At 35.9% G+C, this 26,761-nt stretch overlaps 2 protein-coding genes across 8 annotated transcripts in view; one reads left to right on the forward strand and one right to left on the reverse strand.

The window, feature by feature from the left end:
- The window catches only part of LOC127858422 (alpha-L-iduronidase-like), a 29,656-nt gene extending 24,275 nt beyond the window's left edge, over positions 1 to 5,381 (reverse strand). Inside the window, exons 1-3 of one of the 7 annotated variants that reach the window (XM_052395570.1) lie at positions 5,293 to 5,310; positions 4,016 to 4,063; positions 3,412 to 3,566 (exon numbers count right to left, since the gene is read on the reverse strand). In XM_052395570.1, coding sequence (XP_052251530.1) covers positions 3,412 to 3,542 — 131 coding nt within the window. In that variant the 5' untranslated portion in view covers positions 3,543 to 3,566; positions 4,016 to 4,063; positions 5,293 to 5,310. Of the gene's footprint in view, positions 1 to 3,411; positions 3,567 to 3,849; positions 3,980 to 4,015; positions 5,257 to 5,276 lie in introns of those variants that run through there. The other 6 variants (XM_052395569.1, XM_052395573.1, XM_052395567.1 and 3 more) reach the window with 6 other exon arrangements.
- A 10,362-nt stretch (positions 5,382 to 15,743) lies between these two features.
- On the forward strand, positions 15,744 to 24,894 carry LOC127858420 (uncharacterized). The gene is made up of 5 exons (XM_052395563.1): positions 15,744 to 15,881; positions 16,073 to 16,684; positions 17,160 to 17,318; positions 20,864 to 21,233; positions 21,504 to 24,894. The coding sequence occupies exons 2-5, from the start codon at positions 16,097 to 16,099 to the stop codon at positions 23,921 to 23,923; spliced, it is 3,537 nt and encodes a 1,178-aa protein (XP_052251523.1). The 5' UTR covers positions 15,744 to 15,881; positions 16,073 to 16,096; the 3' UTR covers positions 23,924 to 24,894.
- The last annotated feature ends 1,867 nt before the right edge of the window (positions 24,895 to 26,761 follow it).

Consider the following 26,761-nt stretch of genomic DNA (forward strand, 5'->3'; position numbering starts at 1 on the left):
TGATGCGATTTCTGATAGAGCATAAATAGACCAACCAACACAGAGCGACTCATACATTATCACACTTAAACTGTGTTTCCAAATACAGTCCACTCTCGTTATCTCGAAGTCGGCAGGAACAAGAAAAACAAGGGCTGTTTGTAAAACATGCATGCCCCCCATATGGGCTGTCCGTTGTAGTGGCAGCCATTGTGTGAATACGATTTTTGTCACTGTGACCTTGACCTTTGACCTAGTGACCTGAAAATCAATAAGGGTCATCTGCGGGTCACGATCAATGTACCTATGAAGTGTCATGATCCTAGGCAAAAGCGTTCTTGAGTTATCATCCGAAAATCATTTTACTATTTCGGGTCACCGTGACCTTGACCTTTGACCTTGTGACCTCAAAATCATTAGGGGTAATCTGCAAGTCATGATCAATCTACCTATGAAGTTTCATGATCCTAGGCGTATGCGTTCTTGAGTTATCATCCGAAAACCATTTTACTATTTCGGGTCACCGTGACCTTGACCTTTGACCTAGTGACCTCAAAATCAATAGGGGTTATCTGCGAGTCATGATCAACCTACCCATGAAGTTTCATGATCCTAGGCGTATGCGTTCTTGAGTTATCATCCGGAAACCATTTTACTATTTCGGGTCACCGTGACCTTGACCTTTGACCTAGTGACCTCAAAATCAATAGGGGTCATCTGCAAGTCATGATCAATCTACCCATGAAGTTTCATGATCCTAGGCGTATGCGTTCTTGAGTTATCATTAAAAAACCATTTTACTATTTCTGGTCACCGTGACTTGACCTTTGACCTAGTGACCTCAAAATCAATAGGGGTCATCTGCGAGTCATGATCAATGTACCTATGAAGTTTCATGATCCTAGGCCCAAGCGTTCTTGAGTTATCGTCTGACAACCACCTGGTGGACGGACCGACCGACAGACCGACCGACAGACCGACCGACATGAGCAAAGCAATATACCCGCTCTTCTTCGAAGGGGGGCATAAATATTGAGATAACGAGAGTTCGAGATATCTGATTAGGCGTTTTCAAAGAAAAAATAAGACGAAAATTTACCCTCGTTTTTAACATCTAAATACATGCTGTGGTCTAACTAAAGCCGTCACCGCGTGGCATAATAATCTTTACCTGATATTACGCGTTTTTACGAGGCACGATTAATTTTGCTATTTAAATGCTTAAAATGACGTTTTAAGTATTACAGAATTGCATGAACACATGCGGTTATAATATTTCTATACTGTCGAGTAAACATCCGTTAATGTAGCTATTTAAAATTATGATGCAATTGACATCCAATCAAGACGAATTTGCGACGGTTTATATACGCAAAAATATAACTCCATGCATTTTGGAATGTTGTTTGTAAAAAACAATTAATCTTTTGTCCTTTCGGCAGGCTGTGTATTAATTGCAGTTAATTGATGTTAATGTGACAGTTAAAGTGACAGGCCTTACTCAAGTGTTAATGGCTAACGACATTACACACGTATGATCATTGATGCAATTAACGGATCAATTTCCTACCGCACAGTATCGGGAGCAGCCGGGAGAAGCGGGACGGTGAAGTATCAAAGAAAAAAATTCCCACCTTTTGCCGACACTGGAACAGTTATTCGCACTTCGAGATAAACCACAGTAAATACATGTAAAATCGGGACTCGGGACAAAATTTTATATCGAGATATCGAATTATTCGGCATAATGAAAATCGAGATATGCGATGTTTATTTATATAGATAAAGAAGGAAAAAAGTTGGGACATTGAGCTTACTTCGACATATCGAGAATATCGAGATATCCGATGTCGAGATAACGAGAGTGGACTGTAATTGTATTTTTATTAAGAGTAATCCATACATTTTATGTTATGATTCAAAATATGCCAGCCAAATAGTTATGATATTTGTACAGTATTTTTGTTATTCTTGAGGCAATTTCTCTTAGAATTGACACAAAACTCAAACTGTCAGTGCAAATATTGAAGATGATATCTACTATTAAAGGAAAATCTCTACTGTTATATGTACAATCCAAAATGTGTATTGCTTAAACTTTAGAACATATATTCTTACTGTACTGTAGTGTAACTGTAGTGTAATGTTTGTATAAAAATTTGGTATGAAAATCATTTCCTTATAAAAGCCTCGTTCTAGGAAAATTGGGCTGAATGCATGTGTGCAAAGTGTCAGTGCAAATTTTGAAGATGACATCTACTAAGGAAATTCCTAACTGTTATAAGTAGAATCCACAATGTGTATTGTTTAAACTTTAGAACATAATATTCTAACTGTACTGTACTCAGTGCCCTCACACTACTTTGGGGGAAGGGGTCCGCAGCCCTTAGGAGGGGGAATTTTCGGGGCATTTCCCTTTTTGGAGGATTCTTTTACCTTCTCTCTCATTATTACATTTGTACATGTTTGCGCTATATTCATTGCATTTTTCATAATTTAGTTTGTTTGCAAAGATTAAATTGAAATAGAATTGAGATATAATAATCGTGAGACACATTTTTCTATTAAAAAAAACAAAAACAAAAAAAAAAATTTTTTTTTTAGGGGGAATTTTCCCCAAAAAAGGGGAAAAAAGTATACTTTTCAGGTGGGGGACTGGCGCCGAATTTCGGCGGCAGATTTAATAGATTGAGGGCCCTGGTACTGTTATGTTTCTATAAAAAAATTGTATGAACAAGTGATGTGTTTGTGAAACACTATGTCCCCATATATTTGACCTATGACCTTGAAGGATGACCTTGACCTTTCACCACTCAAAATGTGCAGCTCCATGAGATACACATGCATGCCAAATATCAAGTTGCTATCTTCAAAATTGCAAAAGTGTACATTAAATGAGCAATATTGACCCATATATTTGAACTTTGACCTTGAAGAATGACCTTGACCTTGACACTTTACCACTCAAAAAGTGCAGCTCCATGAGATACACATGCATGCCAAATATGAAGTTGCTATCTTCAATATTGCAAAAGTTATGGCAAATGTTAAAGTTTGGGCAAACAAACACACAAACCAATCAACCAACCAACAAACCAACAGACAGGGCAAAAACAATATGTCCCCCACTAAAGTGGTGGGGGACATAAAAATCATTTCCTTATAAATGCCATGTTCAAACGAAACTGGGCTTATAACATAAGTGTAGGGTCGCAGATTAGCCTGTGCTGTGCACACAGGCTAATCTAGGACACTAATTCAAGCCTAAACTAGATTTAAGCTTTGAAGTGACTTCCTTTAAATGAAAAAATATATAACAGCGGAAAGTGTCGTCCCCAATTAGCCTGTGTAGATTGCAGAGGCTTATCTAGGAAAACACCTTACCTACATGCATTAAGCCCAGTTTTCCCAGAACAAGGCTCATGATATTACCAGAATCCTGTTGATTGCCAGAAATGCCTCAGAGGTCCAACAGCCTCAGATGTGCGCACATGAATCTGCACCCCAGCTACAAGGTTATTAATCACTTTGAGGCAGAGGCTAACCACCATCAGAATCCTCATTTTGATCGATCTGGTGATGAATATCTGTAATTGTGTGTTATTTTATGTATAACTCTGGTGAACAGAAAAAATATCTGTGATTAAAAACAATGAAAATCATTGATAATTTTAACTTTTGCCAATACACCAATATATAATTGTTATGATGTCATGCTATTTTCTATTTATATTCCCACAAAATGATCAAGTTTAATACTTTTTAAATGTTAAATACCACAAAAAGGATATTAAGATGAAATGAAAATGCGTTGACTTTGGTAGATTACCAATTTCATTAAGTTCTTAAATCATAGAAATCAATGTTTACATTTGAGGTAGTTCTTCTTGAATGCTCTGAGTCTGAGCTTTTATGGGTACATACATGCAGCTCAGAGTTCTTCCTGATTAAACCAAATTTAAATTAAAAAATAAGTCTAAAGTTTGTCTATAAAATTAAATTCAATCAACATAAAATAGCGTAACAAACACAATACCTGTTACGGTGGTAACTGTAAGGCAAAAAGTATATAAAATCACGGACTCTAGATTACACGGATAAGAAACGGGACCGTTACGCCAAATATCTTGTTGTGTCTAAGTCACGTGACCGTTTCGTAACTATCGATCTTTTATCGAAGCGCCGAGGTTATACATTTGATGTACCCACTCATGTATTTTGTTAAATTATAGTTTCATTTCTAGGCCGATTTTGACAAATTATATATCATTAGAAAGCTTACGTAACGTAGTTTTTAAATATATAAATATATATTAAGTTTTCATTCTGATTTCGGCAGCCCGGCGAGTTATAACTTTAACTTTTGCAAATATCATACCGTTTTTGAGTTTTAGAATCTAGATGTACGGTTGACATGTTCGTACTTTATACCGATTTGTAGTGTTTATATTTGGAGTTCAGTTTTAAAAATAACATCTTGCTTAGGAGAATAGAATTCTGTATATGATAGAAAAAAAATGGTTTAAAAATGAAAGCAAGTAAGGAATGAAGGTGGAAGAAAGTACCGTGCGGTCCTAACGAACCGAACGGGGGCTAAGGTCTTGGCGATTATGCTTTTGTGTAGATACCGGCCATTGAATTTCCTTTGCCATGATTATTATATTTTGGAATATATTGAAATATTTTGTTCTTGAGACATATCAATAAAGCTTATTATAAATGAATCTTAATAAATTAACGATTTCAGCTCTTGTTTATAACACAGAAAGGGTGTTAAATTTATGATGAAACAGCGTATATAGCGGACCCTCTCGATATTATTTGGCTTTGCATGCATACTTGAAATAAAATGGGTGTCAAAACATTCATTGTTTGTTGTTTATTATCAAAAAGGTAATTATGTAAAATTATATGAAAGGTTATTTACCTTATATCTGTTTACTACGTAACATAAGCTTTCTAATGTAATGATATATAATTTGTCAAAATTGGCCGAGAAATGAAACTATAAAAAGTATAATTAACAAAAGACGTGTGTACATCAAAATGTATAACCTCGGCGCTTCGCTGTACGCTTATTGTAAAAGATCGATAGCCAAAACACGGTAAAATGCGCGGTGGTAAAACATAAAATGTGTATTTCTTGTGTTTAACTCGCTTATAAATCCATTACTAACAACGGGAATATACTAAAAGTAAAAGTTATATTTTTTGAAAGAGGAATTAATAAGCAGAAAGATAACGTATAAACCAATAAAATCGGATGAATAGTTTTCGCATAAGATTGAATTTACTACAGTTAGGGTCAAATACTCGATTCATCTCCTATCAATATACACTATCCGTGATAAAATATGGCTTAAAATATCCACCAGGTATCGGCAGATTCATGTGATATAAACCATGACAAACTTAAGTACAAGGGCAGTTACTCGCCTGCCTTAATATTTGGTTACAATCCACTAACATAATATGATTATAGGTGCTACCTAATTTACGGGCAAAAGTTTTTAATATTTTTTGATAACCATGTATTTTTACTCAGTTTTAATAAATTTATCATGTATTTTTAATAAATATATGGACATGATCGTGTTCAAAATATTATAATTGTTGCAATAATTAAGTAATGCATCTTAAAAAATCAATCTTAAAACGAGTTACATGTTCCTAGCTTAAAGATCTAGCATCTTATAATTTTTTTGTTTTCTAGACACAGGAATTTAAAGCTGGTTCGGTGGCTGTGGTATAATGGATGGGGTGTCTGCTAACTGGCTTAGTCTCTGTATTGATCCCTTAAGTGGGAGCATTCTTTAGATAACCATAAAGACATACTATGGCGTACCATTTGGGTTGAAAGTCAAGAAGACCTACTAGGTAAAAAGAGAAACGAACGTCGAAGTACAACAATTGTACGTCGACATACAAATATAAAATATACTTCAAAGTATATGTTTGTACGTCAAAGTACAATTTGTACTTCGACATACATGTTTGTACTTCGACGTACACATTTTCTGAACAGCCAATCAAAACACTTGTCTATTGAGCCGCCTTTCCTTCAGATTTATACATAATAAATGTTTAAAATCTCTTTTTTAATTAAGGACAAAATGAATAAAAATATCAGAACGGAAAAAAAACACATAGAAGTTTCAAGTATTTAATGCACTGGAATAGATTATATACACATTTGAAGAAGATTCAATTGTTACCTTTTTAAAATTAAAATTATTCAGCATTACTGTGTAGGAAATTCCCAACGGTAACCAAACAGTTACCAAAAATTAACGGGATAAATAATGTATAATAACCTCCCCGTTGGTCGTATTTTGTAATAACCATAACTTGCATAAGTCAGAGGTTACTTCCGCCACGCCAGGTCACTAAATACGCACAATATATATGAGTAAGTGGTCGATAGTCGCATCATTTGGTATACATACCAATAATAATAATGTTCAATGTCAAATATCTCTAAAAGCAACAGATGAAAGGTGTCTTATGATTGGCTAACACTCAAGGGTCGGTGAAAATTGTACGTCGAAGTACATTTCTCCTTCCAACTTGTAGGTCTTGTAGACTTTCGACGTCATGGTACGTCATACATGTATAGACACTAAGTACTGGTCCTACCCCGGAAACAGTTTGTTTCATCAAATGTCTCAATCAACTTGACAGCTTGCTAAAGCAGTTGCATTTAGCATACAATACACTGATTTAACATAATAAAATCATGTGATGTGTCAAATCAATTTTGATTGACAAATTTGACAGGATTTTTTTAATCCAATAAGTTTTAGACTGTCAAATAACACACACTACGTATTGAAAGCCATACCTGGAGCTTTCGTCTGTGTACCACTGACTTCATCAGAAGAATGATTTCTACTGTTGGGAAACGTTATCACCGCTAATTGCCTTCTTATTTATTATCAATGTATAATTGTGTGTAACAGCATAACAACATACTTGTTTCGCAATTAAAATATTTTATAAATACAGGTATCTGGCAGGTTTCTAATTTTCTTTCGCAAACTATTGTTGAATAGTTTAAATTTTGTCGCCACTAAAAAACAAGCCATTTTGTAGCAATTCTTAAATCACAGTCTAAACTGCATACAATTAGCTCTATAGTTACAATTTGAATGCAAATATTAGAATGCATCATGTTATATCATCCATATTTTTTTTAACATTCAAATAACACATAACACAGTACATATATAAAAAGGTATGTGGTATTGTGTGGAGATACAAAACACTTCACATCATTTATTTGCACATCAAATAATAGTTACAAAATAAGTAATACTAAAACACTGTCATCAATTTACAGTACACGAGTACTGTATTGTTTTTGTTGATTTCGAATCTGGAAGATTTTTTACGTAAACTCATGGTACGAAAATCCAAAGGTATCGGATTTTGTGGTTTTAGGTAAAGTGCGAGCAGATGAGGTGTAAATACGTTAAAAATTAAAGCTAAAATACTAAAAAGTTAAATCGGAATATCTTTAAATTTTGTGAATAAATGTGTTTCTAATGGATAACAACGACAACTTACCAGAATATTGCTCATGATCACATGTACAACTTCTTTCTGAGAGCGAATGGAAAATGCGTCACGAATTCTGACAAATAAACAGTAGGGTGTCGTTATTGAAATACCGCGATAATACTGGAAGAATAGAGATGCCAACTATAATGTTTAAAACAAATGTGTTTTTTTAACAAGCGTTTGTGATTTGTCAGGATAATAATAACAATAAGATATCGAAAAGATCAAAGCAAATAAATTCGACAGAAATCTGAGATTCGGCAATATATTTAAGACGGTTTATGTTCACGTAAATTGTGTTTGGTAAAGACTGTCACTATATGTAGTGAACCAGTCTTCGGCTTATACCCACTGAAGATGCGTATCCAGGGGAGATAATTGAGTAATGACTTAATTCTGGAACGGTTGCGAAGCAAAACAAAAAATGCGAGAATATTTAATGCGATTCGCTACATTATGATGTCATTGATATAATTTTTCCTGAGGTATGTATTTACATGCGATTTAGCATATGCCAAAGTGTTTTTTATTTGTTCAAGGTCATAAATAGCATCGCGAAAATATATGTCGCGTGGCATTTTTTTTTGAGACGCATCCATATGTGGTATTCTTATGTAATTTTATGTCTAAATTTCCATACGTATGAACGGTCATATTATACTTTCACACAAGGAGTTGTATGTTGTGACCCCTTAAAAACTATTAAAGCGAGCTTGATAGAATTAATAATGACCTCATAGGGTATTATGTGGAATATGCAAATTATTTAAGAGTTTATTTGTTAAATGTGTTTGGTCCTTTGTTTACAGAATTAATTGGAAATTAAAATATGGATCGTGCGCTCCTTAAAACTCTTAAGCGAGGTTTATGAATATTTGGGTGTGCATACATGGCTTTATAGTGAATGTAAACAATCTTTGTTTCATCAGAGCCAAATTTTGGTCACATGCATATTTAAATACGAATTTACGGATACAATCATAATCAAAGTGTCCTCAAGATAAGTAGATATATCTTAAAGAGATCCTGTGCTGACTCCGACAAAATTGACCAAAAACTGTTAATCAGTTACAAAACTCTCGTGAAATACAATATTTCTTTTCACTTTAAGATCTTTATGACTGAGCCCCAATAATACGGGTACTTCGCTGTGATATTTTTCTGCTTAGGACTTTTCTGATACCACTGTACCTCATCTATACAAGACTGCTGAACAAGCCTTTAATGCCAACTAAATTAGATGTCGGTAGAAGGGGTATTTTAATTACTAACTACATAGTGTGATAGCCAGGGTGGACTCTGTCCAAACTTAGAACTGTCCGGATTATAATACAAGAGCTTTTGTCATAATTGAATAGTTCTTACAGTATATTAAGCACAACTTTCCTCTAGTTAGCCATTTCTTCGATATATTTCATAATGATCCAACTTTGATTGAATGGAGCCATCCATTGTTTAGTATGAGAATTTTATTGTTCCAGCATCTTAGGCTAGCGCTTACGATTTTGAATTACCACCATTTGTATTCTTTATCTCTAACGTAGGGGTATATTGTTTATATTGACATTTGTATATGTCAAAGCTTAAATTATTATACTTGTAATATGTGTCTCCCCATATGAATCCTTATAATAAGTTAGCATTCCATGTCAATTGAATCATTTTAAGTCCGTTAAGGTCACACATATGCAGAAGTATTTTACAGATTGTGTGTCGTAATGATTGAGAGCTTTAGACACCTCAAACCTTTAAAGTCTTTATAAATGGAAAATGTTTTGTGTAGTTATTTTAAGGTTTTTGGTATCTATGAAAAAATGCAGATTTATATTGCAGCATATGTTAATTAGTGAATAAGTATTGTTCACAATATTATTGTTCTTATAATAGTTTAACCGAAGTACCGCCTCGGTACTTCCAGCATCTGACTTTGCATTCTGGAATCTGATTTGCTGCCAGCCATGCAGCATTAAGTTCCAGCATTTTAATACCTAAATAAGACACTTAAACCAGTCAATCGAGGCCAGTTAGCTTGCCAGTAACAAGTGTCGTTATGCGCAAAACCTCTTTCAGCATGTCGAACGCAACCAGAAGTGACATTGAAATACATCTCTTTAGAAGCAACAATATTCTTGTATGTTTATTTGAATTTCAACATGAATTTATAGTTTAGTAAACCAATGCAACTAGCCCCATAAACAACTTTGAACATCATATACGCGTCTACTTAGCAACATATATACATTTTACGACATTTATTAATGATAAAGGAGTATTGGAATGCCATTCACGAAATAAAATCAATGAAGCGTTAAAGCTGTTCATGTTTAATTAGCACGTCCCAAACCAAGGGTCCGCTCGACTTCGAGACACCCCCTGGGTGCCTACAATAGCATTAGGGAAAGAGATTGTGGGCAATCCCTTGCCAGTGCCTCGCCGTGTCAGAGGTTTAATGTCAACATACAAACACGTGTTTGTATATACTTTGGCCGATGTGTATATTGATATTAACATTAAATTTATCTCATGGATTATATTTTTCAGCGAAAGCAATGGAGCTGTAACGATTCAGTTCGATGCATCGAAAAACCGGTTCAACGCTGCCGATTCGATTTCGATAACAATACGGCAAATTTCGATTCGATTCACTGCAATCCCGATTGATCCGCATTTTAAACCTTACTTTCCAAATCCGTCGTTTAAACGTTCTTGTCATTTGAAATACGTCTTATGATTGGTAAATAGCCAATATGGCGTCCAATGAATGAATGAATAACATGCTGAGCATTACATTAGCCGGTTAAATGGCTTCTTCAACCACGCTGAAAGACGCACCGTCAAAACTAAAATCAAAAGTATGGGAACATTGCGGGTTCCGCGAAGGTTCTGATGCAAAGGCAACTTGCAAAACGTGTTTTGTTGACGTAAGTTACCCTAAATCTGGAAGCACTACAAATTTAAGTCAACATTTTAATGTATATGTTATTTTGCTGAATCAGTCTTTTTTAATAAAGCATTAAGGTAAAGCATAATCATTCAGAAATTCGCTTACAATTATTATCATAAAATTACGATAAATTGTTTATGTAAAATAAATCATTAATGTGACAATACACAACCAAATTTGAAAATATACGTGTATAATTCAAGAAAAATAAGTAATAATTCTACGAGCATTCAAACTGATTTATAAACAGTGATGCAGAATGATTTTTTGAAGTTAATAGTTTTTCAGCGGTTCAAAATTATTTTAAACACTGGACAAATAATAGTTTTCTGTACATTTGGCCATAATTTCTTCGTCAGCTTCTTGTGCAGAATTGTTTTCATGATTTAAGCAAATCACAATCTGAAGCAAATATATGCCGATTACAATGGAGATATACAGCATGCTATTTCTTAAGTTTCCGTTCTTGACTAGTAAACAAATATCTTTGTTTAAGGTTCATGGGGGGATAAAATTCATTAAAACTTCGCTTTGGTTTTTCTTCATTGAATGTGGTACAATATGGTCAAACTATATATCATTTTAAAGCTAAAGACGGATAGAATAACATAAACACATTTTTGACAGTCAATATTTGTGTGCTTTATTCATATTTTGGTTTAAAACCAATATATTTTTACACTAATTTACAAAATCTCAATCTAAAGTTAGGAAGGATATGCACTACCTTAAGTGGAATAAATACAAAGCTATATACATGTACAAGGTCAAGTTAGCAACATTTCACAGAAAATTATTGTCATAAAACAACAAATGAGTTTTTATTCAACTGCCTTTTTTGGATAAATATCCTAAACAAAGTTCTAAAAATAACTAAAACGTAACTACTTTTTAAAAATCCAGATATGGTGGATAATAAGAGTCACAATTCTATTTCAAAGGCTTAACAATTGTGTTATTTACCTCTCAACCAAATTGCAAATTTTAAACCATCTCAAATTGAAATAGATTGCAGACGGCATTTAAAATTGTAAAGGAATAAAAAGAAATTGGCAAACGATTGATTTTATATTTTTTATTCCTTCTACCCATATTGAAAGCGTGGCCATCGCTGTGATCTTAGAAAAACGTGCAAAACAAATCGGTCGAAACCACGTGCAGTGGTGAGAAAAACGGGTATGTGTATACACATACCTGAGAAAACACAATACTTATTTTGACAGTTGGGTGGCAACTAGTAAAACAACTTTTAACATTAATCAGCAAGAGATCGCACTAAATAATAGAAATGACCACGTAGAGATATCATCACTTACCTTATTACAAATATTATCCAGCTGAAAATTGTCCCCCACACGTCTTTTTTAGTTTATTTGTATTGTTTTTCTGGAGCCGAAGTGCATCTCACAGACTATCCATCCAACTTCCGTTGTTTTCACTTTCGTTATTAAAAACTCCGTTTAAAAGAATTATTTCTACTTTTAGATTGTTAAAGCGATGTATTATTATATATTATCTATAGAATAGTATACCGTGATGTATTGAACAGAGTTACGTATCGATCTTTCTATCAGTCTGTAAGCGTACTATTTTATGCGCAATAATATATGTCGTGTGATTCGACAACGATTGTAAACATTGGTGAAATGCTTCTTACATAGTTATTCTTTTGAGTGTTTATGAGGTCTGATCGTGCAGTTTGCAAACATCAACGGAAAGATTACAATCCAATGCATTTGTCATCGTCAACCGTTTGGAATGTCAATTAGGCGATGAGTGAGTTTTTAGCATGTTTCTTTCTATTTTATTGATTTAAAAATGGCCTCCCCCATGGTGATGAAATGACATGTGTTCGAGTTTTGATATTTCTAGATATGTAAACTTTTTTTACTATTTAAGCGTAACTTGCCCTCGTCAATGTCGATATTATTCACTAGTTATACAATTTTCCGCCGAAATACGTGGAATAAACATGATTCAGATTTTTGAAAATAATGTTTATTTTAGTGTTAAAATCGCTTTGTATTTTGATTGATTTTGTGGATGTTATGATACGTTGATGTACAAAATTGGTAGCAGTTTGAAGGAAAAACATCCTTTAAAGCATATATGTATACATTTTCAATGTGGCACTCTTCCTTTAGTCAAATTTGAGTTCAATGCTAGGGGTCCCACATTTTTCAAAATGAAGCCTCTACATGAACCTTAACCGAATGGGTAATTAAATATACACTAGGCAACATATGAAACAAAGCGAGTTTGAACAAGTGGCAAAAATGCCCTGAACATTGAGTGCTAAACTTGTACGGTTGTAAATCTGTGAAATTGTACTAAGTGCGTAATTTATTTCATACATCAAACGTTTGTTTGCTAACTTACATATATATATATATATATGTAAAATTAATTAAATAATTCACAGGAGCTCACCCAGCTTAGAAACTATATGCTATTGTTAACAATTAACACGGAAGGCAATAAGTCTTCCAAAAGTCAAACAAAATAATAAAATTTGGCACATGATGTAAAGGTTATTATCATTTGATCCAAATACATCAAGACGTAACATAGTATGTGTTACATAAAACTGTACTTGATGTATTATTATAAACTATATAATTAAGTTATTATGAAGACAGTTATATTAATCTTAGAAACGAAACATTTCCGCTATGCTTGAACCAGGAAGTGTTTAATATAACTTAATAAACTCAAAATCGTTTCCGCAGCCATCGCCGTCAGGAATAATTTGCTATAAATTAATTTATCAGTTTTACTCAACCCATCGTAAATTCGTAAGCATATATACATTAACCGCCTAGATAACAAAATAAGTACAATTATAACAATATATGAAATACGTATCATTAATAGAGGAGAAAATCTTGTTACCATTCGTACCATTAGGCAAGTGGCCAAATACATGTTGACTACAACACAATACATTTTAAGAGACCTTTTCACAGATATTGGCATGTATTGAGGTTTGTCATTAAATCCTTTACTTTGATTAATGTAAACATAAGATCCAAAACGCTTCAATAAGAGACAACAATAAAATTAAAGAAGGAAAAAAAGTAACCCTAAACTGGACTCGAACCTCTGACCCCTTGAGTAGTCTTACGCTTAGACCGCTTGGCCATCCGTGCTCGTAAAATGTGTGATGTATTTTATACTTTACATAAGCAATTCTCATAGTGTCATAATATGTAACGGCAACCAAAGAACTCTCCAAATTATACAATCGTTTCGCGTAGCAATGCTTTATAATTGTCATTTTTTTAAATCGTCAAAAGATGCATATAATGGATATTTTAGAGCATGGTAAATGTTAAATACTTCTGTTTCCTCACACATATCATAAACACAATAAACATTTGCGAATCTAAAACAATCTTTTTTAAACTTCTCAATTCACAAAAACGTGAAAAGGTCCCTTTAAAACAATATTATATAGAATTTACTCAAGCTGGAATAACCGAATAAGAACAGTAATATCTAAACATTATGGGTTAAAACCAGGTTTAAGTTTAGAAAACCTCACACAAATAAATAGGTGTGAACACTTTAACCTAAGAGTAATGCATTCAAGTAAACAACAATGCACGTGAACGTAAATTCTTGTTTGAAAAACAGACTACATTAACACCACAAAACACCATTTTCCCGAGCAAAAGTATTGCCACTTACTGATGTGTTTTAAGGCTTCCAGGGATTGGGGTTTTTCATCGTCGCCTTTCACCCCAGCTACGTGTTCTTTTATTTTCACTTCTAAAAACAATGATAATATTGCTGCAAATTATGTTTGTTAGATTAAAACATATAACTTCTCACTAGACCAAATACAACCCTTTACGTTTTTGTACCTTATTAAAATTAGATTTACCATATTTAGACGACAAATCATGAAATTTAGGGTACTCTGCGATAAAGTCATTAAAGGATTAATGCAATTAGATATTAAAACAGTTTATATAAAATGGTAAAAGGTTCTACACACAAGTATTAAATTGCGTTCATTCTTCAATGACGTTTCCTTAATATACCAACACTTTACCAATACGGCCGCTGAGGGTATCAGCAAGACTAACATTAGTTGTGGATGGGTATGAATACCTTATCGGCAGCGTCGGAAGCACGCAAATTTCTCACAAGCTGCCCGAAGCCAATCTCGCGTTTGGCTATTGCTATAATGAACTCTGATTTTGATGTGTTAACATTATTTTTCAAAATATTGTACGAAATTTTGTTGATTTTGAATGATTATGGTCTTTTAAACCATAAAAGTTAGTTTTGGAATTTCGGTAGATTATAGCGAGATATAGAATGTCGATTTTTATTCACGTGTACTCAGAAAAATATTATGTTCACTAGGGTACGCATTCATATAGAGCAATCTGTTTTAGCCAATATCACGGTCTTAAATCATTTATGACGACGCAGGGGACTTCGTCTGCACAAATAACACTCCGAGCACTAAGTGCTGAAATGAGCTTAAAGCCCAAGCATTGAAAACTATTGTAAATATAAAACACATCATCCGTGCATTGTACTGTATTGTACTGAATTGTACTGTATTGTACTGTATTGTACTGAAATACATCCTTCTCTGAAAATTGAAGTGAACGCCTTGGCCATGATGCCATATCTGTTTAAAGTATTTCAGGTACAACATATTAATTTAAGATTGTTTTGTGTTAATAAATACCACCGGGACATTTAAGATCTTTATCGAACCCAATCGTTTAGAATGTATAGTGTAAGCATAGAAAAAATGATCGCTGATAACAATGCAATTATCGATGAAAACCTAAACATAAATTTAAAGAGCGCTGTTAGCTTTAAAGGCTGCATGGTGTAAAATAGAAAGACTAGTACACTTGTAATGATACATTTCACTACCCGAGGTTCAAGTGAAGCCGACATAATCTTCTTAGCCAGCATTTCAACAGCAAAGAATAGGGCCTGTTTGCTTAATACTATACTAGTTCAGCTAACAGCCGCTAATTTTTGGATCAATCTATTCATGTGACTGAATGTGAATTATTAACCCTTTAATATATGCGTTAGTTATCAACAAATGTGTACATGTATGCTTGAATAATTTGCATTTGCTTGATTCAAAATAAACATCATTTGGGTCTGAAGTTAACAGACTGTTACCTTAATTGCAGTTAGAGTTATAACACCATGCCTTAAATCTGAGCAAGAATATTATAAAACCAAACGTAAGGTAAGGTAACCGCTGAACGAAGTTTACACATTCATCAGTTGTCCACCTTGATATTATTATTCATATGTTTTACTTCCGTAACCAATGTAAACACAGGCAATTTGTAAACAGGTCATGTTATGGTGATGCAGTGTTATATATGGAAATGTCATAAAGATCAATTTGGTAAGTTGTTATATCGATTATTGTTGTTAATTTGCGTTCAATGTCAAAAAATTGAGAATCTACTCACTTTCTATTTCATTCAAAACCGTCGATCGACTGTAATTTATTATAGTTTATTTGTAGGCATGGATCTTAATAGAATAAATTAGTTCTTTAACAACAGTTATTGCTATTTTGATGTTGTTTTGCAGAAAAAAATATAAGTGTAAAGGAAAATGTCGGACTACAAGGACATAATTCGTAACCCTGAAACCCTGAACTGGTTTAAGGCGGCCATGGGTATGAACATAACTCGTGACTGCCTGCTTGACATCGTAAAGGAGTTAAGTCAAACGTGTTATGATAATATTCGTAGAGAGATCAAGCAACAGCACGGTGTTCTAGAAAGAGATGTCTGTAATCAATGTCACACCCCTAATGTCTTACCGTGTGACCGTACGAACAAAACATGTACAATAATACGCGGGATATGCGCATTTCATGAAATTCACAAGCCTCGAAATTGTCCAAATAATAATTTATGCAATGAAATGTGTAAACAAATAGTAAAGCAACACCGGTTTCGCTCTCAACAAAATCCACACAGCTTTAAAGGGCCTACATGGATAAACACGGATGCCTCTAAATGGTGTTCTGAACCATGGCATATTTCTAAGTGCTTTATCTCAAAAGATGGGTACAAAGGCGCCAACCAAGCAGAAAGCACCGACTTCAACGGTATAGTCAATGTCTTATACAACTGTGAATACTTCCAAACGTACTTCAATGACGACCTGACGCAACAGGAAAATGTGTGCACAAAGGTAACATAACTTAGCAAAAAAAACTTAATATTACGTCGATATGTATAATAATGTATTTAGAATCAAAAGTAATAGTATTGTGAGGCGACAATGCCATATAATTATGATCAATTTATTAATTCACTGTATGACCTTGTGTCTGATATTTCACACACGTGTAAACTCTACAGCATTCCGAAAGTAAAAACTAAACGTACCACATGTGAAACCAGTTAACCTTTTTACTCAACCATGATATTCACAAACACTGAACGAATGTAACTATGTATTTTTACAAACACTAAATGAATGTAACATTTCAAAATAGAATACATTTGAGCAAATCTGTTTACAATATTCTGATTCCATGACTGAAAGGGCATACTCCCTGTACAGTCATCATTCCCAAACACATCAGGAATATTTATTTGTGAATATATATTAAACAAATATCTGAATCAGATAAGTTATCAACTACTAGTAACTCACATTCTAGGCTAGAGATGTCGGGCGTGCTGTACGACATACGTCCACAATGGCCATGACGAGACAGGACAGTGACAGAGCAATCGACACACTAGTATCGCTGTTGCAGAACCTAAAACACGTCGATCACCAAGCTGCGTCAGGGACAGCAGTGGACACGTTAACACAGGTTTGACATGTACATGTTTAACGTGCATTTTAGCTCACCTTGTGATATGGTCAAGTTGGTCAAACTGTTTCTAGTACCATGTAACTTAGTAGAACCTGAACCGTATCGGGCGGTCGGTAACTTAAATGGCTCGCACCACTATTCTGTCACGATAATGCGGACTCCTTACTTAGGAGATTATCTGGATCGCCCAGCGCGAAGAACAAAAGCTGACAAAGGGCAGATGAACACTTTATAGTGTCAACAGCCAACCCAGGGACAGTTGGCATATGATGCACCTTAACGGGAAAAGATGGCACCCCCGCTATACCACTAGTCTAGGGGAGCACCGAAGAGAAGAGAGAGTACAACTTCGGTCTCCACGCCGGGGTTACGCCTTGAAGGTATGGTATTGGTGAATCAAAGGCTAAGAGAGTCAACCCCTACTTTGAATCCGGAGCCGAAATACCCAAGGCGGTCTGATATTGTCTAAAAGTCATTTTGGCAACTCTTGCGACGCTGCTGGTGCAAAGATGTATCGGCCTCGCCTTTCCCCTTTTCGCGGAGAGGGGGATAGGTGTTAGAACAGGATAATCGAATGACATTCAGATCATTAGTTATGCCCGAAACATTAGATATTATTAATGAACCTGTGGGACTTTAGGTCCACATCGGAACACTGCAATAGACTCGACTTGCAGATTCTGGCACCCTTACGGTAAAGGACTTTACATTCTTAAGGTAATGGAATAGGTCTGAGGACACCAAAGAGTATGGCGTTGGTTTCGTTGTCCGTAATCCTCTGCTGGGGATAATAGAATCATGCTAACAAGGAACTGAAATACTGCTATCATTCCTATTGTATGCCACCGCTGAGCCGGTCAACCTGATCCCTGTTTATGCATCAACACTCAGATTCACCAATGATTCCAATAACGATTTCTACAGCCATATAGACTAGCTTATTAACAGGATACCCACAAACAGATTACCTGGTTGACATAAATGCCAGAGTAGGCGCCGATCACAAATTGTGGTCCCCATTTCCGGGAAAATTCGGCTTTGAAAAGATAAATGGGAATGGGCAGCGACTCATTGAGCCGGGCTCATACCATGCTCGTCAGACGTCAGGCTCATTGACCCCTTCTTTCAGACCAAACCAGCTCCTAAAGCATCTTGAAGACACCCTCGATCACTGGTACCAGCTCGACCTTATCATTAACAGGCGATCTGCCTCGAATTGCGTCCTCCTTACCCGCACCTTTAACAGTGGTGACTGTGACATCGGTCGTTCGCTAGTTTGCCGCAAGATGAAGATTCAGCCTAAGAAGTTTCACCGATCTAGGCCTAATTGCAACCATCGTATTGATGTGTGCAAGACCGCCTACTCGACAAGGTGGTGGATGTTAATAGAGAACTGTCTGAGGCTCCACATAGAACTTAATGATGGCACCGCCAAAGAGCTTTTGGATCGATCACATCTTAAACACACTTCGCAACACGGACATGGAAGTCTCTGGAAAGCGATTGGTTTGAGGCTGATTCCTTCACACTCACTCCAGCCGTATGACAAAGCCACAGAACTTACCAGCCCTCGACTAGCCAAAGAAACTTGCAGGCGTCAAGATCTGCCAACAGAGCAGTGCAGACACTAGCAAGGACATGCGCAAATGACTAATTGGCTTCAGTTTTCGAAGCTATATGCCGATACTGGAAACATTACGGAAATGAAAGACGGCATCAAAGAAGCCGTTTTTCCCACGATGAAGATCACAGCTCTACTGAAGTCTGCACTGGCGAGATCATCCACGACAAGGGAAAGCAGATGGAATGTTGAATTGAACACAACTCCGAATAACATACCATGCAGAACCACGTCACAGATGATGCCATTGTTGCAATCGAAACTCACCCGCTCATAATGGAACTGACCATGAAACCAACGGTATCAGGACTAAAGAGTGCAATCGAGAGCCCGTCCGCAGGAAAATCCTCAGGGAAAGATGGCATACAAGACGTCCTTAAAAGTCACAAAAGTGCGCTCCTGGAACATCTGCGTAAACTCCTCTGTCAGTACTTGAAAACGGATCGATTCCTCAGGACATAAGAGATGAAACAATATCACCCTGCACAAGAACAAGGGCGACATTTACAGAAGAATATCCCTCCTGAGTGTTGTGGGTCAAGACAGCGAACGTGTCGTCCTGAACAGACTACAGAAGCTTGCTGAAAGAGCTGATAGCCAGGGTCAAAGTGCGTGTTACGCTCAGAGAGATCAAACATAAATATGATCTTCTCTGTCTGGCGACTGCGAGACAAGTGCAGATAAAAACACAAGCTCCTCTTCCTGGCCTTCACAGACCTGATCAAAGTGTTCGACTTTGTCAGCAGACATGGATTCTTAACCGACCTGGCGAAGATTGGCTACCCACCAAGACACCTGAGCGTGATCCAGTCGTTCAAAGACGAACTAAAAGGCACTGTGTGATATGACGGCTCGACCTCAGATGCTTCCGACGTCCACAGCGGCGTCACACAGGGCTGCTTCCTAGCTCCAACTATTGTAAGCATCTTCGCTGTCCTGCTGAAGCGTGTCTTTGGAACATCGACCCAGGATGTCTTTTTCAACAACGGGTACACTACAAACATGTATCAAAATCAGTAATTGAAGGCAATATCGCCAAATTATGTGCTCCGAAAATTGTTTCAGGTAAACTTGCAACATCTATTTATAATTGTTTCTACTACAGGTAGTCAATTTAAACCTCACACATGTGTTCGGAGTCATTGTGTTATGACTGTTTTCTAAGATCATTCATCTCTCACCTGCAATTAAGCAGAATAATGCTGTTTTTCCTTTTTAATTGTGTTAAGTTAAACGTTATATATCTCCATGTCACTGTTTCTGCTAAGCTACTATATTGCAACTTAAAACATGTGATAAGGGTCAATGTGTGAGGTTGATGGCCAAGTTTTATAACAATGACTTGCAATTTAGCACATTTTGCCTCTTCTGTTCTTTTTAGAATTTTAATAAACGTCTGCATGCATTCTTTAGGAGTCGAACATTCTAGACCAAGATCAATAACGTCGCCAGCTTTTAGCATGATCATGCCCGTTTTGTGCTTATTAAAGTACGGTTAAATTTTGCGTGCGAGATTAAATGCAGGTAAAGGCTTGCCTTAAACACGTACATATTTCTTTAACTATAACATATATTCAATTGAAACCGTCATACTTGTTTTGGGAATTATCCTGCAAACAAACAGACACGGCCCATAAGTATTACCTGCAATTAAGGATGTATCCAGAATATATAGCGTATTAAACATTTTACACACACATATATATATATATATATATATATATATATATATATATATATATATATATATATATATATATATATATATATATATATATATATATATATACATATACATAAACATATATATATATATATATATATATATATTACATTTTATTTCGCTAACATCTCGAAACTAATTCCAAATAAATAGCTAATCAGTAAGACTATAATCCTTGTATCCATTCTATGTTTATAGCTGAAGAATGGGACACTAGCGATCACAGACGAAGATATCGCTTCAACCTTTGAACACTTCAAAGAAACTTTGACGGGAGATATTAAAGAAGTTCTAGAAAAGGAAAAGGATACACTAGTCAGGGCTATGGGTGATGCTTTAAAGACTATAGGTGAAAATATCACTGAAGCAATCATCGATGCTGGAGACGGCCAGCTTGCAAAGATAAATAGGAAAGGAGATGAAGTGCTGAATGAGTTGGACAATGTAGTCTCAGCTGTAAAATTATTAATTCCGAGTACAACGCCGGACCCCCACAAACTTAAGCATCCAAGAGTTACAGGTGACGAGACTACACCATCAACTGTTGAAATGAACAGTACATTATCTAGTAAGTGTTATGTGTGTTTGTGGTCACCTTATACGAAACTCATATAGAATTGCTTCTTACACGTAAAACAAAAAAATAGCATTTTTCCAAAGACTCTACGATCAAAGAATACGATACATAACTGTTTAAATTGTCAAATTGTTTTAAGCTCTTCTAGCAACTTTCTATGTCGTTGCTTTCTATTAAATATCGTATTGCCTATTTTGGGCATAATACATAAGCCTTTGTCGGTGTATTGTTATACATGCCAGTCACTAAATTTGTTTGCAGAAATACAGGCGTGGTTAATCGAACAGTACCAAGCAATGTGTGTCGCGCCGGTTTCGATGCTAGATACGGACATAGATGTACCTTTAAAACGGATTTACGTGACCCCGTCCATTAAGGAGCTTAAAAGAGTCCAGAAAGACCGAAATGATGTAAATCACACGGACCAGTCCTCACCGTTTTCAAATGATGTAAAAAGCTACAATGGGCTTTTGCTGCGTGATGGGAAGCCGGTTAATACAATTTATATTCAAGGAAATCCGGGTTGTGGAAAAACGACGTTTTCAAACAAGCTCGTTCTTGATTGGTGTAAAGCTCAATCGACAAAGGTTACTTCCAAAAAAGAAGCAAGAATCGCAACATCTACCACGCAATCATCAAAGCAAACAGCATTCGACGATCTTGACACTTTGCGAGACTACACATTTCTGTTCTTTGTGTCATTACGTGATTACAGTGGATACATGTGTAACGTCACTCAGATGATTGAGGATGCTATAAAAAGCAAAAAACTAACGTGGGATGATCGCGTCTGGGAACATAAATGTCTTGTTCTAACCGATGCCGCAGACGAATGGTTCCACACCGAAATTCCCTTTCCTCCGCCATCTGATTCTACATGCATATGTCGTAAAGACCGTACTATGCCTATGTATCTGCAGCGAACTAACATTACCAACATTATAACCGCACGACCATGGAAACTTGCCGGCCTAAAAATAAGCGATACTTTAACGCGTACGTTTGAAATTTCCGGCGTATTGGACTACAAAACATTGTCGAAAAATGTATTTCGTGTTTTAGCCGAGAAAGACGGTACATCGAAAAAGGATCTACAAGCTAAATCAACTGACTTCTTTAACGAAATAAACACACAGAATTATAAACATCTTATTTCAGTACCAGCCATGTGTGTTCAGTTAGTTCATCAGTTCTATGTTGGACGTTTAACGACAGGTTCACTGTGTGCTTTATACATCAATATGCTAGATATGCACATAGCGAGGGGACTGCATAAACTTCAAATCGAAGAATTTAACACTGGAGAAAAGTCATGTGGGGATATATCAGATATATTAAGAACAGAAACAGCCGAGTATGTACAGGCTAATTTGTCGCTGGTTTATTCCGCAAGTGAGCTTGCATTTAAAACTCTGACAGACACTAACAAACAATCATCGGTTGTCTTTCGAGAAAACAAAATAACACAATACATAACGAAAACAGAACTTGATTACTTACTTCAGACTGGGATTATCACGAGGAAAAAGTCTTTGGCAATTTGCCCTGGAAAGAATGTTTCATATATGTTTGTGCACAAGACAATCCAGGAATTTCTTACGTCGTTGTATATTGCATTGAATCAGACAGAACTGGAGGCAATTATGCACACAATACAGATGGCGTATTGTGATAGTACTTCTATTTTGGACATAGATCAGTTGTTCATCTTTACATGCGGAATCTGTCCCCCAGCAGCTGAAAGAATGTCAAAGCATATCTCGGATGTCATTACATATGACATTGAAAGCCAACTGCACAATAGCCCTGGTGAGGTTTGTTTTGAATTATGTAACCAAGCACAAAATATTGTATTGGATGGCATTATTGAAGGGACGGCAAACGAGCATGCCTGCTTCCATCTGAATTTCAGTCATGCCAGAAGATACTCTTTGTGGCCCCTATCACTGGTCAAAACCTTAATAGATATGAACATATCAAACATTGTAAGTATTGACACAGAATGTATATATTCTCTTGAAGAAAAATTAAAGGAATTCCCTTTGCAGGAAATTATATCGCAATCGAGAGAAACGTTGTCGTATATGAGCCTCAATGTTGATGCTCACGTTGATCTACATGGTGTTAAACTCAAGTACTTGTCATGTGGTAGAGATATCAATATAACCTCTATAGATTGCAACAATATGGTGGGATGTTCGTTAGATAACGGAACACCATTAACAGAAAGGGTCCTCTTCAAGTCTATGTCAACAACTGGTGAAAACATCATCTTCCTTGTAATTTCGAATTGTGCGAATATTGAACTTTTCTGTGAAGCTCTTCAAAACCTTCGACATCTACAAAGACTTGAATTAATGAATACACAACTTGATGATGCTCAGCTGCACGATTACTTCCCTGTATCAATCAGGCTAGTAAGGTACTGTCGAACACGTGTTTCCGGTCGAGTCATTAAGTCGATGGTGGAATGGTCAAAGTCACGGGACGTTTTCGTGACATGTGAATTAGTACAACATGTATTGTATAAAATTGATCTGTCTGAGGATTATGAGTACATTTTTGACTGGATAAAGCAGCAAGACGGCATCGATTTTCATGGCCCTTCTGGATTAGCTAGAAGCCCTGGATATACTAGTATTTCCTGGAGCAAGCGTTTAAACCTTGAAGTAAATAATTAAGAAGTTGTTGAATAAATGTGTTATTAGTATGATTCATTTTGTCCAATTAGATGTGTAAAAATGCATTGTTGATCTAAGATGAAAATATTCATTGTTCGACAATTTAAACAGTGTGTCGATATTACAGACATGTTTATGACATACTCAAACATGATATTCATTGAACAAAAGACACATACGCTGTTTGTTACCGGAGTGTTTGAGTATTTTACCGATTCAGTTGCTAATTGATATGAAGATATCGGAGTCGGGCGAGATATGTTCGGAATTTGGGCTGTCGTATGCTATTGAGACACCACAGACCTCGTTGACGACGATCCACTAGCAAGAACAGATATACACCTAAAGCCATTTGACACGTTCAACTGGCAGGAGTCTACAAAAGCTGTCTTTGTACAGACGTTCGAATAATTATTTGACGTGTTTATGCGCACCACTGGTATGGATATTTTCAATAGTTTGAATGGTTTTGTGGCATTACCGGTATTTAAAACGCTGGTCAATGTATGAAGCGATCTTATCCAAGACCTAAAACAAACAAACGAAACACTACAAATAAACAACCTGAATGGTGGGACGAGGTCTGTACTAAAGCGAAATATGACAAATATAATTTACACCGATACCGCCGCATCAAACTCTAAGCATGATTTGGACATATATCTTACAAGTAAAAAAGTGTTCAAAAACCTCTGCCGTGCAAAATGTTTGTCTCTTAAGAGGCAACGGAGAAATTTGCTAATTGAAAATAGTAAAAACCCAAGGTGTTTTTGGAAAAGTACTTAACATGCTAGTGGCAGAGAGAACTGTAATACTAACGTTATTGATGCAGATAATTGGCGGGAATATTTTGAAACATTGTTCTCTGACACTAGTGATAACCATGTCTACGAAAATATTTTCGTTTCTGTAAGAGACACTAGAGACAATGATATATTAAACTGCGAAATAACTGATAATGAAATTCTGACCGGCCTATACGCGACATGTATTGAAATGTACAAACATACAATACACGTTACACTGCATTACATAAAGATACTGTTTAACTATGTTTTATCAACCGGACATTTTCCAGTGGATTGGTGCGAGAGCCTGATTACTCCGATACACAAGAAAGGATCTAAATTTGATCCGAAGAACTATAGAGCTGTCTCTGTGGCAAATAGCTTGAGTGAAGTTTTTATGAAAATACTTAGTTCTCGATTGACACGATGGGCTGATCAGTATGAAGTAATCGACGAGTCACAAGCGGGTTTTAGATCTGGCTATAGTACAACGGACAATATGTTTAACTTAAGCGCTGTTATTCAAAAATATATAACAAAACGACGAGGAAGAGTATACGTATTTTTTATTGACTATTTTAAAGCGTTTGATAGTTGTAAGCATCAGCATATATGAAGCAGCTTAGTGCGAAAAGGGGTCTACGAAAACAGCCTGTTGTTTGGTGTGTTTATATCTATGTATAAACAGCTTCGCTCGTTTGTTAAACTGTCAACAGGCCTTACTGAATATTTTGAGTGTAACATCGAAACAAAACAAGGATGCGTCAGTTCTAGCGTAAATTTTGCGCTCTTTATAAACGACCTTGTAACTCACTTGAAGCAGCATTGCGGAAGTGGAATCTTTATATCCAACCAAATGGATGAAAAACATGCACTGATGTTTGCAGACGACATTGCAGTAGCTGCCGAGACCGCTATCAAACTGCAGATACAAATCAACCGAATGCACGAATTCTGCGAGGATACGGGTATGCAGCTTAATTTGGACAAATCGAAAATTATAGTGTTTAGAAATGGTGGTCCACTTAGACAGTATGAGCGATGGTTCTATAACAAAACGCCTATTGAAGTCGTGCCGCTTCACAGGAACCTTGGATCATTCTTTACACCAAAATTATGCTGGACGAAAACCAAGGATACGTTATCAATGCAAGCGAAAAAGGCTGCCGACTCAATATTCCGTTACCAAACATATTTTGGCAATTTCCACCACCACGAAGCTTTTAAATTATTCGATGCAATCGTCAAACCAATACTGTTATACTCGGCGGAATTATGGGGACATCAAATGTGTGATAAAATAGAAAGCGTACAAATGCATTTTTGCAAACGGTTAGCATACTTGCATCAAAACGTAACAAACAGTTTCGCATTAGCAGAATGTGGACGCCTCCCACTTACCGTTGACTATATGTTCAAGTGTGTCAAATACTGGGTGACTCTGACACAGATGTTTCCGGTCGAGTCATTAAGTCGATGGTGGAATGGTCAAAGTCACGGGACGTTTTCGTGACATGTGAATTAGTATTGTATAAAATTGATCTGTCTGAGGATTATGAGTACATTTTTGACTGGATAAAGCAGCAAGACGGCATCGATTTTCATGGCCCTTCTGGATTAGCTAGAAGCCCTGGATATACTAGTATTTCCTGGAGCAAGCGTTTAAACCTTGAAGTAAATAATTAAGAAGTTGTTGAATAAATGTGTTATTAGTATGATTCATTTTGTCCAATTAGATGTGTAAAAATGCATTGTTGATCTAAGATGAAAATATTCATTGTTCGACAATTTAAACAGTGTGTCGATATTACAGACATGTTTATGACATACTCAAACATGATATTCATTGAACAAAAGACACATACGCTGTTTGTTAAAACAAACAAACGAAACACTACAAATAAACAACCTGAATGGTGGGACGAGGTCTGTACTAAAGCGAAATATGACAAATATAATTTACACCGATACCGCCGCACAAACTCTAAGCATGATTTGGACATATATCTTACAAGTTAAAAAGTGTTCAAAAACCTCTGCCGTGCAAAAT

This window comes from Dreissena polymorpha, chromosome 14 (assembly GCF_020536995.1).
Source record: "Dreissena polymorpha isolate Duluth1 chromosome 14, UMN_Dpol_1.0, whole genome shotgun sequence".
Taxonomy (NCBI): domain Eukaryota; kingdom Metazoa; phylum Mollusca; class Bivalvia; order Myida; family Dreissenidae; genus Dreissena; species Dreissena polymorpha.

What these genes read in the sequence shown, in the direction of transcription:
- LOC127858420 (XM_052395563.1), top strand. Translation starts at nt 16,097, where the DNA reads ATGTCGGACTACAAGGACATAATTCGTAACCCTGAAACCCTGAACTGG. An exon ending in AGGAAAATGTGTGCACAAAG is followed by an intron (nt 16,685 to 17,159) that starts GTAACATAACTT and finishes CTCACATTCTAG; the next exon opens with GCTAGAGATGTCGGGCGTGC. An exon ending in AATGAACAGTACATTATCTA is followed by an intron (nt 21,234 to 21,503) that starts GTAAGTGTTATG and finishes ATTTGTTTGCAG; the next exon opens with AAATACAGGCGTGGTTAATC.